The sequence below is a fragment of the Calidris pugnax genome, unplaced genomic scaffold (genome assembly GCF_001431845.1).
Source record: "Calidris pugnax isolate Ruff unplaced genomic scaffold, ASM143184v1 scaffold1, whole genome shotgun sequence".
In the NCBI taxonomy this organism is placed as follows: Eukaryota; Metazoa; Chordata; class Aves; order Charadriiformes; family Scolopacidae; genus Calidris; species Calidris pugnax.
Window position 1 is genome coordinate 885,902 of NW_015090800.1, and position 19,122 is coordinate 905,023.

Genomic DNA, 19,122 nt, shown 5'->3' on the forward strand with positions numbered 1-19,122 from the left:
TCTGCTTACCTTTTGACTACTACTATGGCAAGTTTAATTAATTCCAATATATCCATTTGTTCATTGTTTTGAATTTAAACTGATTTCTCCTTCCAAGGCAGAAGCTGTACCATGAGAACATTAGATTATCTTTTTCTCAAACCCAAGAAAAGAACATCACAGTCTGTATGAGTAAGACATGACTTGAATCCATGACTTCCCCATTTCCTAAAGGTATGTGTGCTACTGCTTACAGAGGAAATAAAGAGATCGTGGCATTTTTCTATTTCTCTTTGAAAACTTCATTGAAATGTTACAATTTTGAAGCTAATTAGTTTGTTTGCTTTGTTTTATTAGAAAAAATACTCAGGCAAGGTCTACAATCATCTGTCAATTATAAATGACTTACAAGAAACTCATGAAGCAATAAAATTAAAAAAATACAAATACAAACTATATCTGAAACACTTCTATTTGGCAATTTTATAACAAATCCAAAAAAAAAAGAAACAAAGATTACGGATTACTTTATAGGTACAGAAAAAGCAGTAGGTGAAGTGCTTAAGCAAAAAAAAAAAAAAAAAAACAAACCCCAAAACACTGCATTTTTTTCAAAAATAAAGTCACATCACTACAGATTTTATGAATAATACCCTTATTAAACAACCATTCCAGAACATCTTATATTAGTGGTGCTTTTAATCTGCACTTCATTTTGTTTGATAAGATTTTTCTTTTGTGTATATAAGTAAAATTTTTAACCCATTGGAGCTAAGCAAGACTCTCGTGTCAGTACCAATGCAGAATGCATTTGTATTATATTAGGATATGCTCGCTTCTGCAACCAAAAGGTTACTTTAAGTTTTATTCTATTTAATAAAAATTTAGTGTAAAAACTGCTGGTTATTAGTTTCACTGTAGTAAATTCCTCCCCAATAAGGAGGACTAACTCTGCAGTTTGACTGCATATATCCATACAAATTTTACATATTAGTTCCTTCCAATAGTAAGGAAAAAACTAATTTCATGTTCACTATTAGAAAGGAGCGCCATGAATTAATTATGGGTACTATTCATCCCTCTAAGATTTCTGGGAAGGATGTTCAATGTATTTTTGTTCTTACAACAGATATTAACAGTAGTATATAGTCCCTTAGGTATGTAAAAGAAGGTTTTTTTTTATTGTTAAGGAAGGTGCTTTTTTTAAACAATTCTTCTGGCAGCACTAGTGAATTACAATATCCTTCAATATTATTTCTACCGTAATATATACATTTTAACTTTCATGCCTCTAGAAAAACATCTACAGTACATTTCATAATATAAAAATATATTACAAATCTGCTGAAATATTTACAAGCAATGTCCTATTATCTATATGCAACATTTTTGTCTCCATACAAAGACTAACAGGTTAGACACATCTCTATTTGTCAGTTACAAAAATCCATGGCTTCTTGCTTATTAAGCAAGAAAATGATTTTACTTTCCTTTTCAAAGCCAACTTTGGTGCATAAAGGATTGAATTTCTAGATTATTTTTTTTTTTAAAAATACCATTTTCTTTACATCTAGAAAACATTAGGCCAAATAAAAAAAAAAGTATACTTTACAAGTGAATGGGGATCCTAAAGGGTCAAAAAAAAGTAAAAATAAAACACCGCTAACACTAACTGCTTAAGTAGAGGTTTTTCAAAAACCGTCCATCGATGCGGATCACATAGAAGCAGATCTCATTAACATACTATACTACTCCTGAAAAGGGGGTCAGACATACTGCAACACTCTTAACATCTTGAAACCGTACTATATGTATTCAGAGTTGATTGGAAAAGACAAGCATTCCATCAACATTTGTTTAAACATTATAATCCAACATAGTTTAGGGATCTGCAAAAGGACACGAGGTTACAAATGACGAATGATTACTATCCACCATACTCAAAGGGCAAGAGGATAATCCCTTGGTAGCCGTTTTATTGTCTGGCGTGTGGTATATTTAGTTAACATTGACAAGAAGCCTAATAGCTCGTTAACAGTTCTCCTGGGAGTTGTGAGTAAATGGTGATGGTTACTTTTTCTTTTCATCAAATAGAAACTACTGTATTCACTAAAGAAAAAAGCAGCTTAAAGAAGCAAGCATGCAAAGCCTTTCAGTTGTTCCACTAAGTTGCCAGAAGAGTGTTCGCTCAGTCTCCCACTGTACCATTCCATGAAAATGTGGATATACAGTAATATATTAATATATTCCACGGAAGCATCAACTTCATTCACAGAATGTTTACACTAAGCATAAATATTTATCTAAGAAAAAAAAAAAAAAAAAAAAGGATGGGATTTGACTAATGTGCAACTTTATTTCTAAATCCATTGTCAGTGACTAAGACTGCAGGTGTCCCCACTTGCTTGGTTTTTACCTCTTCAACCTCTTCTGGGGCATTGTTCTGTAAAAGAAGACAGTACTGTTTTACATAAAAGACCCCAACATGTAAATTTGAGTCAGAGAATACTATAAAATCTTGACTTTCGCTCAATTTGATTAAAACAGAAAACCATTTTAGATGATCCCACGTTAGCGTACACTCCAAATAATTATTTCAAACTTTCTACTGAAGTCATCATTTTAGCACGACATTAACAGTTGTCACTGAATTCCCTCAACCAATTTTTCCCCTTGCAATGTTTTGGTCTTTCAACCTTATTTCTTTGCTCTCCCACAGTTGGTCCCACAGCTCTTTTTAATCATAAGCTCCTCTATACTGCTAAAAACCCAGCACAACGTTACGTGAGGGGACCTTAATTTTAGTTGGGAGAGGCAGAAGGGGTTGCTCATTTTTGTCCACGGACCTAATCCCAAAGATCATTACATTTTTATTTTAAAAGGTTATTTTTTTCCTTTTCAAATCAAACTAATCTCTCAAGTTCTGCAAAGGTAATCAATACAAAATATTATTAACACCTAAATTAGCTTATAAAACAGTCACTGTGTTAAGCAGTTTTAAAAACGCACAATCTGATTTCCTCATAACATTTTTATGATTTACTGTTAACATCAGTAATTCATACACTATAGTAAGTATTTTAAATTTACATTTACCAAAGATAGCAGATATAGTGTGATGATTTATTTTCATATTGCAAACCAAGTATTCATTAATTTGATTAGTGAAATACACTGAATATTAAAGGTGAACTGAAAGGCTTATCACTTATCAAGACCTCAGATTAGTGTTCTAGTTACTCCTTTATATAAAGGACAGGTCACTGGATGTTAAGGAAGAAACATAGGAACACTGAACTTCTGTTATGGTAGAAAAAGCTTTCTTTTTTGACCCATTTTCATGAATTTTTAATTTAAGCCCATAAATATGTGTCTTTGGACATTCAAAAGCTTAAGAGTGAATTAAGCATTTCAGATTACCTTTAAAAACTGTACACACAGAGAACTGTGGGTACGAACAATTATGTGAACACACTAATAAAGAGAGGGGGGAAAAAAATCAGGAAATTAGAAACGAGATGGATTAGAAGCCAATCTGAAATCCTAAAAACACAAATATGAATGCAGTTTAAAGACAAGTAACACGTACTGTCCCCTTCTGTCCCCCTCTATAGAATCTTGTATTAAAAAATAACAGTACTTGTATACAAGTACAGATTTCAAGGTAATACTGCATGTATTACAGTTGAATATAAAATATGTAAAGATAAATTTGGACTTTAAAAAAATTGGTATACAAACCAGTATGTGATCTTAACAGAAGTGATCTTTCAGGATTCCACTGTATGTACCTCCTTTACTAGAATTTCTGTACACCAAGCACAAAAAAGTAAAATACACTTGGTAAATACACACATTCCCCGTTTCTCAGTAACTAGAGTTCAGTTCAAGAAGTTAAGTAATTCTGAAACAACTTAAGACCTCAGAACTTAACTCCTGGACGCTGACAGGACCAAAGCTCCCTGCTGTGGTGTATAATGCATTTGCAATCCCGATTTTCCAACGTCAAAAAGTTAAGTGAGGCTTAAGACTATATTTAAGTAAAGAAAGTTTCAAAATTAGGATGTTACCTGTATATGTTTGGGTCCAGAAGCAAGGCAGTATCTTTTGGTAGTTTTGATAAATGAACTACTTTAGTTTTTAACTGATGTCGCTCACTTTCATTTACCCACACATCAGGCAGACTATGAATAAATAAATAAAATAAAAATATTCAAAAAAGATCAATCGTTTTTCTTACCATTAAATTATGCGGTAAACTAGTACATATGAAGTTTTTTTTAAGTAATCTTCACATTTCACTGGTTAAAAAGAATCTTCACTGGAGTGAGGAAAAGACAGCCAATCTTTACACATTATACATCAAAGTTTTTCAAGTTCTCAATATGAAAAAGATACTAAACAGAATTTGGATTATTCCAGAAGAATACTAAACCAAACATACAATGACAAGGGCACTACATTCTCCATTTTAACAATTTAATGTGAAAATGGGTAGCAGGAAAAAAAAATTTAAAAACAAAAACAAAAACAAAAAACAAAAAACAAAACCCAAACCAGATCTTTGAAAAGACTTTATTTTACTGGGCATAAAATTCTTTGATGTTGTCAAAAAAGGTAAAGACCAGAAATACTGCAGGCACTGAGCTTTGAGTTACACTAATTTGCTTGCTCCAAGTTCAAAGCTTTCAATGTCAAAATGCTCCAACTTCACTGAAGTTAATTGTTTGATTATCTTCTGAGAAAAACCAGGCAATCACCACAATATTTTGGCTGTGTAACAGTTGTCATTGTGAGATGGAAGAAAACTCGGTCTTTACAGATTAAAAGGAATTGTTGCTTCACTGCCACTTGCCATAAAACATGGGGAAGGGGGGCTGAGATAACATATGCAATTGATCTACGTTTTGTATTTTAATTCTTCAAAAGCAAACATGCCTACTCCAGAGTGGCTTATTGCATTATTGCTTCTTTTACTGAAAGCACATTGGGTTTTTAAGGCCCTGCTGAGGGTTTCAGGTAACACATTGGTACGAGAGGTGCTGGGCTTGCAGGGGCCATCCATGTCCTACTGAAAACCCACTTCCCTGCCTCCTGCCAAAAGTTTGTAATTAAGAATTCTAAACATTTTAAAACAAGCTTCAAATTGAGAAACTCAGCGTTTTAGACTATTTAAATAGTTCTTTCTCTGACTAAAGCGATACACAATTTTAGACTTCTACAAATTATTAAACTGAATTGCTATTTTTCAGCTAGAAAAGTTAGCTGTAACTCAAATCTTTTGGGTAAGCCATCCAAAAAATGAAATGAAACAGAGAAATTCTGTGCCAGCAGGAAAAAAGAATTTCTCCAGTGATAATTTTCAGATGCAGGTAGAATAAAAAAAGAAATTAAAAAAGGGGTGGGGAGGGTCAGCCACCCATGAGGCAATCCATTTATCTACTAAAGTTTTAATGTGGATCATAAAAGGTGAAAAAACTTCATAAGGCTTTTTTTTTTGGTAAGTAAAGCCAAAATTATTTTTTTGACAAGCAACATTCATAAGGCATTTTTAATAGAAGCTATATGCTGAAGATGCAAAACAATACAAACAGCAAATATGAAAACTTTTCACATACAAAGACTATTTGAAATATAGATAAAGACAGGAACTCAGTAAGCTAAGTAGTACTGGCACATAGAATAAATTCCTGCTCTAAAAAAAAAGATTTGAAAGTTATTTTCCTCTTGCATAGGAAGCGGGCTAAAGACTAGTACTTACTTTTCCTGAAAAAATACTTAATGAACAGATAACCTAGAGCAGTTTAACAGTTTCTCAAGATGACTCAGAGTAGAGAAAGTTAAATCATTATTACTAGCTCCATCTGAAAGGCTGCTAACAGCTCAGCACAACGGAAAACAATCCTCATGACTGCCAACAACTTTTCAAAGTGTATGTTCACTGTGTAAGACAGATGGATGACATGAGCCGTGACACCTTGCATTTGGTGTTCTTAACTATAATAATCAAGATTAAACTGAATATACTGAATACTCAATAATTCAAAAATATATCAATTAAGTGCAGGAAATATACACTCTACCTAAGCCAACCAAGACGCGAGAAATACCAAACATAAAACACAACTATTTCTTTGACCTGACCAATCAAATCTACATTCTATCAGGGATGTCTTGACACTACTGAATAACTTGTCTTCTCTAATGCACAGATTCTGGTATTAGATTTACCTGCATATATATTTTTAGCAAAAAACCTACACTTTTCTCTATAGTATTTTAGTTATTCTCTCCCAAGCTGAATTGAAACTTGCAGCCTATAATTGCTGCAATGAGCAGCAAAAGCTACTAACACTTTAAAATTGCAATAAAATGCAAACACTGCTGTTTGCAGATAACTTATCAGCAACCCCAGTCCTCTGCAAATAGAAGTTACAAAAGAATCACACTGCCAAGTTCATGCTACGGCACATGACTAATTTGGGACACTACAAAACTGAATAATTTAATTCACCAAAGTTGAATTTCTGTTATGTTAAGTCTTTGCATCACCATCACACTCCATCACTTAAAAGCAGCACTAAATCTAAAAGATCTCCTTGTTCTAGAAGTTAATTGCGTGAACCATGACTATTTCATCAGAAACTTATGTAACCCTACCTAATGAATTTTACCAATTTAGATATATCTTCCCAGTAAAACTGAAGTTCCTTTTAAGAAAGAGCCTCTAAACTTGCCTGACCTACCTAATTATGGAACTATTCATCTTAGTGTGAACTAAATGTCCCAGTAACTTCATCTGTATGCAGGACTATGGATCCAGGAATCGATATGCAGGAGTATGGATCCAAGAAATAAATTCCATTATAATTATTCTTACCTTTAAAAGGAAAAGTAGTTACTCACCTTAAAGCTTGTGGAAACATGGAGTATACAGCTACTGCCTCTCCTAAAACTACACTGCCTACTGCTCTCCTACAGCATAGCAGAAACCAAACATTTATTCTACTTTTCCATGTAATTAAGATCAAAATATTTACATATAAATTCTTTTCTGGGCCAGAAGAAAAATATGAGATCTCAGCTATTTCAAAGCAGTAAATTACTTCTAAAGTACATTTACTATTTCATATGTCCCAAGCCTACCCAAGGGCACAGTACCTCTTCCTGCATTACACACAAGGCTACTCATTTAGAACAAGGCAGAACTTTGAAAAACCAATAGAAAAAAAAAAAACAACCCAGTTAAACATGCTAGAAGAGTACTCCAAGCTTTGGTGGGACTATCCAAAGAAGCAGCAATACGAGATGGACACCTTAAAGGGCCAACTGTGGTCATTATATTGTTAAAATTGTGGCATGTAGGCAACGATGCTTGTAGTTCTACTGTTACAATGATGATTGTACATTTTCAGTACCTAAAAGTATTTTAGGATCATGATGAATCAGTGGGTAACACAAAGCTGTCTCAGTGACAAACTTCCTTATGTATATGGCTGGCAAAACCAACCTGAACTCCCTATTCAATAATTAGAGGACCTTGCTATTAATACCCATAGTGACAAAACCCATCAAAATCACAGCTTCAGATTTACTTGAACTGGTATCAGAGTCTAAAGACTTGAAAGCTCAAGGGAAAAAAAAAAAAAAAAAAATCAATTAAAGCATCACTTATTACTTTTTTAAACTTCTAAATTACTTTTTGAAAGTAAATTGCTAAATTGCTTTTTAAAAAGCATTAATTTTAATTTAAATATTCAAAGGCATAATGCATTTTAGTGACAGTTTATTTACCCCACTGTAAATCCTTCCCCATTTAAATCCTGTATCATATCACTAGCAATATACTCACATGTCCTCCGGTGTCCAATGAAGCAAGAGTTTTATTTTTCCAGAATCTTCTTTTCTTTTAGCTATTACCTGATAATAATTACATAAATCATAATTAAAACCAGAACTGCAGGAGCTTTTTTTTTTGTTCAAAACCTGTTGTTTTTCATGTTCAACTTGACATTCATAAAAGGCAAACTGTTTTACTCTTTGAAAGGTGCATTAATTCTATCTATAGGTTGATGTACCTATCGTTGCTCAAGCCATGCTTTGAGATCTGGACACACCGTATGTAGAGCATCCTAGGGAACTTCTACTCATTCCTTTTCAATACCTAAACCAAACACTGGATGCAGGAATAGGAAATGCTACTTGGAAGAAGGCACAGGCTTACAGAGGTTGTTTAATGCAGACATAAAGGGAACACTTAAGACTCTAGAGAGTACACTTGCTGCTGTTGTTATATGAATGACAGATCAAATGATGTGTCGAAGACCTGTCGACAATTGATAGAGTTTAAACAGAACATATGCACTCCACTTTGACTCTTGTATCAAAGAATAATACTATAGGGTTCTTTAATTTGCGCATAAGAAACAACAGGATACATCCTATTGCTAAATTTGGAGTAGAGATGAATAAAAATCCTGACTTTTTAAATAAAGATTTTGAAAGATTTTGCTGGAGCGGGTCCAGAGAAGGGCGACAAAGATGGTGAGGGGTCTGGAGAATAAGTCTTATGAGGAGAGGCTGAGGGAGCTGGGGTTGTTCAGCCTGGAGAAGAGGAGGCTGAGGGGAGACCTTATTGCTCTCTACAACTCCCTGAAAGGAGGGTGTAGAGAGGTGGGGGTCGGTCTCTTTTCTCAAGTCACAGGCGACAGGACAAGAGGAAATGGCCTCAAGTTACGCCAGGGGAGGTTCAGGCTGGATATTAGGAAAAAATTTTTCACTGAAAGGGTTCTCAGCCATTGGAATGGGCTGCCCAGGGAGGTGGTTGAGGCCCCATCCCTGGAGGTGTTCAAAAGACGGGTTGATGTGGTGCTGGGAGGTATGGTTTAGTGATGATGCTTCTTGCTTGTTGTGTGGGTGTCTATTTTTGTCAGTCAGGTTGATGGTTGGACAAGATGATCTTCCAACCTAGAGGATTCTGTGATTCTGTGAAAGCATTCCTCCAATCCCTTCCAATTTTAAGTTTTAGCCTTTGCCCAGAACCCATCTGCTTCTTTTGCAACACGGGGTTTCTGTCCCTCTCACACGATCAACAGCACTGTTTCTTTGGGAATTTACACTATAATAAACACATGGCAATTCCAGAACCTCACAGATCTAGAGAGAACCCCACAATACCATCACCTCCATTCTCCAATAGAAAAAAAAAAAGTACAGACAAATTCTTAACAGTAAGAATTTTTCATTTTCATGAATATGCAGTACAAAATATAGGACTCTGATGTATTGCCATCAGCACACTGAAAAAAGACACGTTTTTTTACAAACGCAAAAAATGAAACACTGATGTGTAAAAAATTCAGGGTACAACATTTAGGGCAATTCAAGTACTACCTGAATGATACAATGCAAGTACCATTCTCTTATTCTAGAGCCCTAGTAATATCTTCAAACAACCAGTGCTTAACTAAGGGCTTGAACCAGCTTTCACACACCCAGAGAAGTTTAATAGGAGGAGAAAGTAACTTTCAGCAGTAGAAAACGGAGTAATTTTTCAAAACAAAAGAGTTAATCATATCTAATACATGAAAGCAATCGAAGTTTGGGGTTTTTTTTAATAGGAAAGTATTATGCTAGCTTTCTGTTAGGAGACAGCAGAAATCTGGCATCTGTACTTGCCATTGCTTTTTCCCTACGTATATTCTGAATTTGTCAAGTTTAAAGCAGTTTTTACAAAAGATACCCACTTTTATCACAGTTAGTGCAATGAAAATTTCACCACATTCTAGGCAGGCTAGAGTCAGAAATATAGCTATGAGCAGACATGCAAAATTGCAGAAGAGCAATTAAAAAAAATACTTGCTATTTTAACACTGGCAATCAGAGCTTTAGGGTCAACTCTGCAAAAGTTACAAGTAAAATGGAAGAAATCTAGCACGTCTGCAATAAAGATGCTCTGAAGATTTAAAATTGCTTTATAAAGAACTTAAGTCCATTTACGTTTTTGATTTAAAAATATAATTCAGCCAGTAGACGTATGCCCAATACAGCTTTACTTGAAAAAACTCTTACTATATTCTCTGAATTTCATGCACTGTCACAGAAAGGAAAATTAATTTGAAACGTGAAAGTTGTCTCAAATCAGAAATGGAGTACTGCTGACCTCTTCTGGAAAAAGAAAAAAATTTCACCCTATAAATTGGTATGCATCTTACTTTATTTACTTACTGTGTTTCAAAGTTTTAAGACTTCAAAACACATGTAACCAGTATCAATGCATGTGACCAATGAACTGAAATATCTAAAAAAAACTAAAACCAGAGAAGAACAGCTAAGTATTCAAATATTTTAAAGAATTAATTCTGGCCATTTCAAAAAGCTGGGTGGGGGACACAGGAGAGGGTAACATCCCCCCTTTGCATTAAATGCAAATGCTTGATTTTTTCACTCCAATTAAAAAAAACTAGGCAGAAAAAAATCATAATGAAGTGAATGCTGAATTCTGGATGGTAAAAGCATTTCTTCAAAAACGTCTCATTGATCCTACAGCTTTCCATATATATATAAAGGATGGGTTTAAACAAAAAAAAAAAAAAAAAAAAAATGTCTCATTGATTCTACAGCTTTCCATATATATAAAGGATGGGTTTAAAGAAAAAAAAAAGAAAAATAAAAGAAGTGCTTTCTCATGGGAGATGAAAGGTATCTACAGTGACTTTTGAGAAATTCTTCACATTCATAATTTTTCAGTAGGATATCCATCCTGTAAAATACTGCATTGTGCTGTTATTATTCTTATGCTGCATGAAAAAAATAAACCTACATCAAACTCTGTCACACAACAAGACAATTTTATCTTTGTATTTTTCACCTTTCAAATTAACGCCCTTGATAATAACACATTTTTTGCTTCATCTCAAGGTGGACCACACAAATCACATTATGCTATTTAGCCAGTAACCATTCAAAATCAATGTCCTAATGCTGTTAAGTTATGCAAAATGTGTTTGCATCTGAGGTGACTGTTAGCTCAGTGTAAGCGTATACATCCACAAGAACGTTTCTATTCTACTTTTTCTTTTTTAAAAAAAAGCAGATTTTAGGCCTCACCTTGAGTACTTTGTCCAGTTTTTAAAAAAAGCAGGTTTTAGGCCTCACCTTGAGTACTGTGTCCAGTTTTGGGCCCCCTACCATAAAAAAGACATCGAGGTGCTGGAGCGGGTCCAGAGAAGGGCAACAAAGATGGTGAGGGGTCTGGAGAATAAGTCTTATGAGGAGAGGCTGAGGGAGCTGGGGTTATTCAGCCTGGAGAAGAGGAGGCTGAGGGGAGCCCTTATTGCTCTCTACAACTCCCTGAAAGGAGGGTGTAGAGAGGTGGGGGTCGGTCTCTTCTCTCAAGTCACAGGCGACAGGACGAGAGGAAATGGCCTCAAGTTACACCAGGGGAGGTTCAGGCTGGATATTAGGAAAAATTTTTTCACTGAAAGGGTTCTCAGGCATTGGAATGGGCTGCCCAGGGAGGTGGTTGAGGCCCCATCCCTGGAGGTGTTCAAAAGACGGGTTGATGTAGTGCTGGGAGGTCTGGTTTAGTGATGATGCTCCTTGTTTGTTGTGCGGGTGTCTATTTTTGTCAGTTAGGTTGACGGTTGGACAAGATGATCTTTAAGGTCCCTTCCAACCTAGAAGATTCTGTGATTCTGTAATACAGCTGATGTTCAGCACAAGCCCCCACAACTGTAGCAGCACACTACAAGAGCACAGCAAAATGCAGTGTAGGGCTGGAATCTTAGAGCAGTTCTCCCACTGGTACCATCTCTCCCCCAACAGAGATCTAAGCAATTTGAGATCTAATCAACCCCCTGCCATGGAGTGACGCAGGCACAGATAAGCTAAAAGGATTTTCACCACCTCCTCCAGGTTAATTCGAAGCCGTTTTACAGCACATTCCTCCCTCTAATACCGTATCCTTATGAATTATTCCAATAGCCAGAGGTGAGCCTCCACAACTGAGCAGTCTGTCTAGATAACCTTTCAGATTAAAGCAAGCTGTGAATTGGAAGAGAATCTGCTTTTCTCACAGCATTGTAAAAATCCATGTTGGCCAGGAAAACTAGAGTGATATTTAAATACAGTAACAGCTAAACCACCTGCAAATCTCCACTTCCAGCTGGTATTCAAGACACATAAAGTCCAGGAATAATGATTGAGGAAAAATTTCTAATACAGGTCACAGATATTTATAACAAGCATTAGTCTTGTAGAACAGGATGAAGTAAGCTTCATGTCTATAAAATCATCTTTTATTTATGTAAAGAGACTGACAGTTTAATAGTTTTGAATCATGTTTCAGGTTAATTCATAGCTGAAGACACAGCAGTCAGCATTCCTTCCTTGGACTGCAGTTCATCTTGCACCAGTCTGCCAATTTATAAAGCACCCCCTCCCTCATTTTGTCCCATCTCCTCATTCTTTTCTTCACCCGAGTCTCTACCTTTTATGTGCCCGTATCCCACAATTTGGTAAAGAAAACCTGAGGTTATATATAGCTTTTTGAACTTTTGATCCCTATAGTCCAATTCAGTACTTGTTTTCCCCCGCTTTTGACAGTTTCTTAATTAATACTGATTTTTATCCTATCCAAACAAAATTGAAATTAAGAAAACAGCATCTGGAAACAGGACTAAAGACCAGTTTCCCCCCTGGTACTTTCCTCCTCCTAGCATTTCACTGACATCGTGGTGGTAAGTTTATGAAAAAAATAAAGAAAAAAAGGGATACATTTATTCAGGATTATCTCTTTTAAACTGGAAAAAAAAAAAGGATAAACACAAATTTCAGATCAGCATCTCTGATTATTTAATTATAAAAGTACCCTCAAAATTCCTTGTGCTAAATTAGCACTGTCACTCACAACTATGGAAATGGTGTCTGATTTGGATTCTTATTTAGAAGATATACCCAAATTTTCTGCAACACATACTTGCTGTTAGATATTTCCCCAAGTGTATCAGACAGGAAATGTTGCAAGATATTCAGTTTGTGAGCTAGAACAACTACTAATGCCACTTTAAAAAAGTTAATTTACTAATAGACAAATCAATGGACAGAAATAGACAGATCAACAATGTAAAATACCTGCTACTACTTATTTCTGATTAAATGCCTAAAGCAGTAAAAGGAACACAGAAATCTTTATGAAGCATTAGATTTTTCAGACACATAAACAAACGGAATGCAAAACGTATATACTTACAGTACTATGAAACACAACACTGTGGCCTTTTCCTAAACTTTCTATATGTGCTGAGAGGTTAAAGCAGATGGCTCGATGTCTTATAGCATCCAGTGTTTGCGCATCAAAGAAGTCATGAGGTCTTGCTAGAAAAAAAATGAAGAGAGATCCTTAGTGTCCAATACATTGAACACATTCAAACACATTCAAGCATGTAAGTAAATCTGAAGTGTCATTAGTAAATCATTTATTGTTATGGCAGCAGTGCTACCTTGTAAATTAACATTTACAGCTCTTTAAACTGAGAAGTAGTGACTCCAAGAGGGGCACAATTCATTTAAATTTGGTCAAAACATATACACCTTGTAGATAATACAGCTATTTTGACAAACTGAATTACACACACTCGGTTTTTTTTTTAATGTTTCAACTAAATTCTACTCTTCAAAATTAAGAATTCATTAATTTTGCAGAGTACCTCTGGGATCATCCATTGCTATCATCTTTTTAAAAAAAAAAGTCCCAGTACAAAGAAACCAAACCCAGAGCTCATTAATAAATGTGAGTTCTAATTTAATGCAAAAACAGCCCAGTTAGGGGCAGTTGTGATGTTTATGGGAACCTAAATGGCCAAGCCACCTTCACAGCACAGTCAATAATTCCAATATTACTGCTGTGACTTTTTAGAAAATAGTATTAACGTACTTTAAAACATACATACAATCAACACCTTAAAAGCAGAATTACACCTATACTGTACTTCTTAACTTGATTAAAAACAATCTGCTTAGTTCAAATTTATAATCAGTAAAAACCCCAGACATTTCCAATGAATACTGGGATGCTGCTAAGAGATCAGCAATGCCACTGAAAACAGAATTGCTTGTTACCGCAGTGGAACACAAAGCAAAGGATTAAGAAGAAATTATTGTGACCATACAGAAAATACTAGCTTGTCACAAAATTTGTGATCTCCAAGAAGCAATAATGCTGAACAGTCAGGTGAAAAACTCCAAACCGCTAGACATGTTTCTTTCCATGTACAAGTTGTCATTCCATGTTCTTTGATTATTATTTAAACAGATTATTTTCTAGCAAAGAATCACCAACTGCATCACCTATTACACCTCAATTTATGAGCAAAGTGCAATTAACATCCATCTGATATATTACAAGTAGTCTAAAACTAGCAGGCACTAAAAAAGCCCTTTTCCTTTTAGAAAAGGACTTTTTAAAGTGTTTCTTGAACAGTAAAAAATTACTGAATTCTGGTTTGGAGTATAAAGAAGGTCTATCAACACAAGGCCTATCTACACAAAAAGTATTTTAACTAAAAAATAACTGCTACATATTTGCATACTGTTAGAAATACTTCACACAAATTTTTAAAATATAGCGTATAATACAGTAGTAAAATTACATGACCAATAAAGTATGAATGAAAGTACTTGGACTTTTTTGAGCCTTATTTGAAACCAGTAATTCTCTACGTAACACAGAAATTAAAACTAAGAATAGTTGATGTTATCAACTATATACTATCCTGTAATCTGCAAAACCACTGAAGTTCTATTGTCTTCATTTAAAACAACTTCTATATGGCTTTTCACCAAGACTATCTATCCATTATTTCAAAACAAACTACAAATTCCACTTAAAGCTAGTATTTGCTACACTCCTGGGACTACTTGCTGTTAAGCATTCATCTGTACATTATGTACTGTCCTTACTCTCTCAGTTGGATACTGCCAATTAGGCAATCATCACAATGAAATGTTTTCTCGCTCTAAGTGGCAACGTAGAACGGCAGCTCATGCTGCAGGTGGTCAGTGATGCAAGCACATAAATATTTTATAAATAAATATGAGGGAGGGAGGAAGGAAGGGAGGGTGGAAAGGAAAAGACAACCCCAAATTTTTGCTTTTGGTTTCATACAGCATATTTCTTCAGGATTTACCACTGGATAATAGTCAACTGACGCAGAAGAATGGGCACAATTTGTCAAAGGCATACGGATAGTTTTATTTGTTCCTTATTGAATGTTAATGCTCTACCTTAAATCTATTCCCTCAAAATTATTTTCAGCATACAGTATCTCCCTCCCTGCTTAATACAGCTTCCAAGTGCAGAATGAACTGGTATGAATTAAAATCTTCATACCAGTAGCCTACTAAATGAGATTGCACTAAATGACAGACTACACGGAGCAGTCAATGTGCATAAGGCTATCCAGAAAAAAAGCTACTGACAGTAATTCTGAATTATTCTGCAACATCAAAACTTACATCAGATGGTCTCTATAGCACCAACATAACCAGCTATAACGGTGTCTATAGTAAAACATACTTTCATCATGAAAGAAATGATTTCCAAACTTAAAAGAACACATACTGTTTATAGACGTGAAAAAAGAAATGCAAAACAGTTTAAGAATGGCAAGGTGTTATGAAAGAAAAAAAAAAAGTAACAGTAGGAATTCTCTTTATAATCTAAGTTAGAAGATCATATTCTTGTCACATATAAAGCCACAGTAAAGTCTCTTTTTTCATTTATGCATTAATGTATCTCAGAAGGGTGTTTAGCTTCAGATGTAAAACACAGAGGAAGCAAATTTATTGATTTGCTGTATTTAAAGTATTAAGAATTTATACACGAGGATGCTTCAACAGTAGCATGAATTAGCAAGGAATTGCCAATAAATATTTAGTAAGCCACTCACACCTTGCAAAAAAAGCCAGGGTCTGATCAAACCATGAGGAGATAGGAAGAACATGAGGTTTTTTTCAGGAGAAAAATTGTTTTGCGATGAAAAAGTCTAATCTTTTTGTCAAACAGTTATTTGTGATTTAAACAGACTGTACACTATCAAATAGCATCTTGCTCTACACACACATCATAACTTCTTGTAACCCAGCCTGCAGAGATCCTGGTACATACATTCAACAGCCCTCCTTTTGGACACTTGTAAAATATCTAAATATAAATCTATGTTCCTAGATTTATATACTTTAGACTGAAAATACTTAATACTATTGTTTCGTTACTTTAGCTTCTTAGATGAGGGTCCTTGCCCTCCCCCATTCTTCTTGTAAGGACAAGACATACAAACTTGCACACTTCATTCTTTAACTAAAACTAAGCTAAGAAACAGAAAGACAAGTGAAATTGTATCAGCCCTTTGTCAAGTTCACCTAATCAACAATAATTCGCACAAAGTTTTACAAAAAAAAGCTTCTTAGCATTTTCAGAAAATGCCATCAACTTTGGATACATTTCTGGGTCACATACCCTCTGGAGAAATACATTCCAGTAGTCAGTTCCCAACTCAGAGATGATTTTTGCCTTAAGGCAAAACTCTACAGCCAGCATTGCATTTGTCTCAAGAGGTAAGAAGATAAAAAATTTTTCAAGCAGCTGTCATTTTTCTTCCCGCACAGCACTTGATCAAGACAGCAGGCCATTCAAGTACTACAGTCTGGTCTTTAACATTCCCATAATATTCACTACTTACATTTTTTTTGCCACAGATTCATTCAAGAATTCACCAGTAAATTCTTATTACAACTAGAACACCTTAGCAGAAAATTTGAAGTTTTAAGTACGAACTCCTGATTTGAAACGTGTCAGTCAATAATGTTCATCAATTACAAATAAAATGCCAACCTGAAAAACTATTTCTACATATACTTGGGGAGTGACATTGAATTAAGATGTATTAAATCAGCCACCTAACAAAATCAGTATGGAAAAGCAAGCTAAGATGCAACTCAGGAACCTCTGAAAGTGAGAATTTTGATGTGACCAGTCTTAGACATCTATATTTTGAGTAATGCAGCCACCAAATCACAATGATCCTTTAGGAATCTGTAACTATTTTAAGTAACTCTCTCTTATTTCATTACATTTAAGAGGAACTAAAAATATGCTGCAAAGTGATCACATAACCCTTCATTCATCAGTCTTCATAGATTGCTAGAGTGAAAGAGAAGACTCTTTGAAAGTCAAATTCTGAATAGAACAAATAGCTTTCTACCTTCTTTGAATGTTAAATCAGTATCAAGAGGATCTCTTGAAGTTCACACTTTTAAGGTATGTGAGCAACTTACACTATTAAACACATATTTTAAGAATACCCAGGTATTTCCAGCAAGATAAAAGAGGTGAAAGAAAAAAAATAATCACCATAACTAAAGTCAACAGTGGCTCTTCTAGCACTGAACTGCACAGTCGTCACACAGTGTAGGAGACAGACACAGGAAATAAACTTTTCAGAATTGTAGGCAAAACTCTAACTTTCCAGAACAAGGCTTCTCTGCATTCATGGCAGAAACGTGACCACTCCTTCATAAATTTCAGCTGCTTAAAACACAGCTGAGTTATTAAGATAAGAATAATCACAATCATGTGATATAGAGTAATCACCGAAGATCACTAGCACATGCATTCATTGTTGCAGTACTATTTCAAAAATCAGTAATTGTATTTTTTCCTGAGGACAGAAAGATCAATATAGCAAAGTGTTCTGTCACAGAACAGTTCTGGAAAAAAAGTGAGACTGTAATTGCTGACCCAGTGAAGTAATGCAGGTTCTCCAGCACACCACTATTACAATCCTAGTGGCCAGCCAGGAGACAGAACTGAAATAATTGTCTGCTTAGGAACAGAGAGCCATTCCTGTGGACAGTATGACATATAACAGATCCAGTGATTCATTAAAAAAAAAAAAAAAAAAAAAAAGACAACCTTGAAAATAAATCTTTCCATCAAATCCTATCACAAATGCTTTATCCAGCCTTGACCACCAGTCTAAACTCCTCTCAGACACATTATAATGCTTTAATATAATAGCTGCAAGCAAACTGCTTACAGAATTTCATATTTATACTGTCTCATTGTTCAATATCTTTAGGCGCATCCTTCCCCTCGCTTTTGGCATTGTGACATAATCAAGAAAATTCACCCTGAACAGCCCAATAAAACCCCACGCTGCCCTACAAACAGCTGCCTGGATCACTCTTTTGAACATGAGAATGAAAAGCATTTGCTTCGTGCTCGTTCAAATATATAACACGCAAGCAGGACAGAAAATAAATCAAAATCTGCTCCCAGTCCCCGCACAAAACCCGGCTCCTCCCGGCCGGCAGGAGATCAGCTCCAACCTTTCTGCTTAAGAAGCCAAGAGCCAGGCACTGCCCCGACCCTGGCAGGCACCAAATGTCAGGGATAATCTCATTTCCATATTGATGAACAATACATGGGATGACAAACGCCTCTGTGTGCGCACGGGGGAATCCCACCCCGAGACCTCAGCGGGGACGGAGCAAGAAAAAGAGGTGACTCCAGCACCAAGGACCCTGATGCCTTTCCACACTACAGTTATTTTATCTCCCTTTATGTTAGAAGATAACGGGGTGAAATAACTAATTTGAGGATGTATCTATTTGATTTTTCTAGTCCTTGTAGTTTTTTTGCCCCTCGAGCAATGGAGGGGGAGGTGGTGGTGAAGGGCAGCGGTGATGCTGGAGTGGTCGCTGGGAACCCCTGCTCGAGATCCCCCCAGCCTGAGACCAAGAGCAAGAACAAATCCTCCCCATCCCAAAGGGAGCATGGACAAATAACAAAGCACAGCACATCTTCTGAAGGCCAAACGTTCATCTGCATGCAGCAGCTCAAGCTGGCAGCCCTCGCACAAGCTGCTGGCTGGGTCGTGGTTTGGCTTTCACAGCTACATGCCAGGAAGAAAAAAACAGAAAAAGAAAAAAAAAACCCATGGAGCCAAAATACCCAAGAGAAAGTATCACGTCTATAATTTCTCGATGTCTAGTGTGCAGGTAACATGGCATGAGAAGCCCAGAAAAACAGCTGAAGCTGTGTTTTCCTGTCTTTTTTTCCTTTGTTTGTACCCATTCTGC

General features: G+C 35.6%; 1 protein-coding gene across 2 annotated transcripts in view; it reads right to left on the reverse strand.

Moving 5' to 3' along the window:
- Window positions 1-313: 313 nt before the first annotated feature.
- AEBP2 (AE binding protein 2) overlaps window positions 314-19,122 on the reverse strand; it is a 58,652-nt gene continuing 39,843 nt past the window's right edge. The window contains exons 4-7 of one of the 2 annotated variants that reach the window (XM_014937505.1): window positions 13,232-13,356; window positions 7,832-7,899; window positions 4,050-4,163; window positions 314-2,422 (exon numbers count right to left, since the gene is read on the reverse strand). In XM_014937505.1, the coding sequence (XP_014792991.1) occupies window positions 2,392-2,422; window positions 4,050-4,163; window positions 7,832-7,899; window positions 13,232-13,356 (338 nt within the window). In that variant the 3' untranslated portion in view covers window positions 314-2,391. Of the gene's footprint in view, window positions 2,423-3,720; window positions 3,788-4,049; window positions 4,164-7,831; window positions 7,900-13,231; window positions 13,357-19,122 lie in introns of both variants that reach the window. The other variant, XM_014937506.1, reaches the window with a different exon arrangement.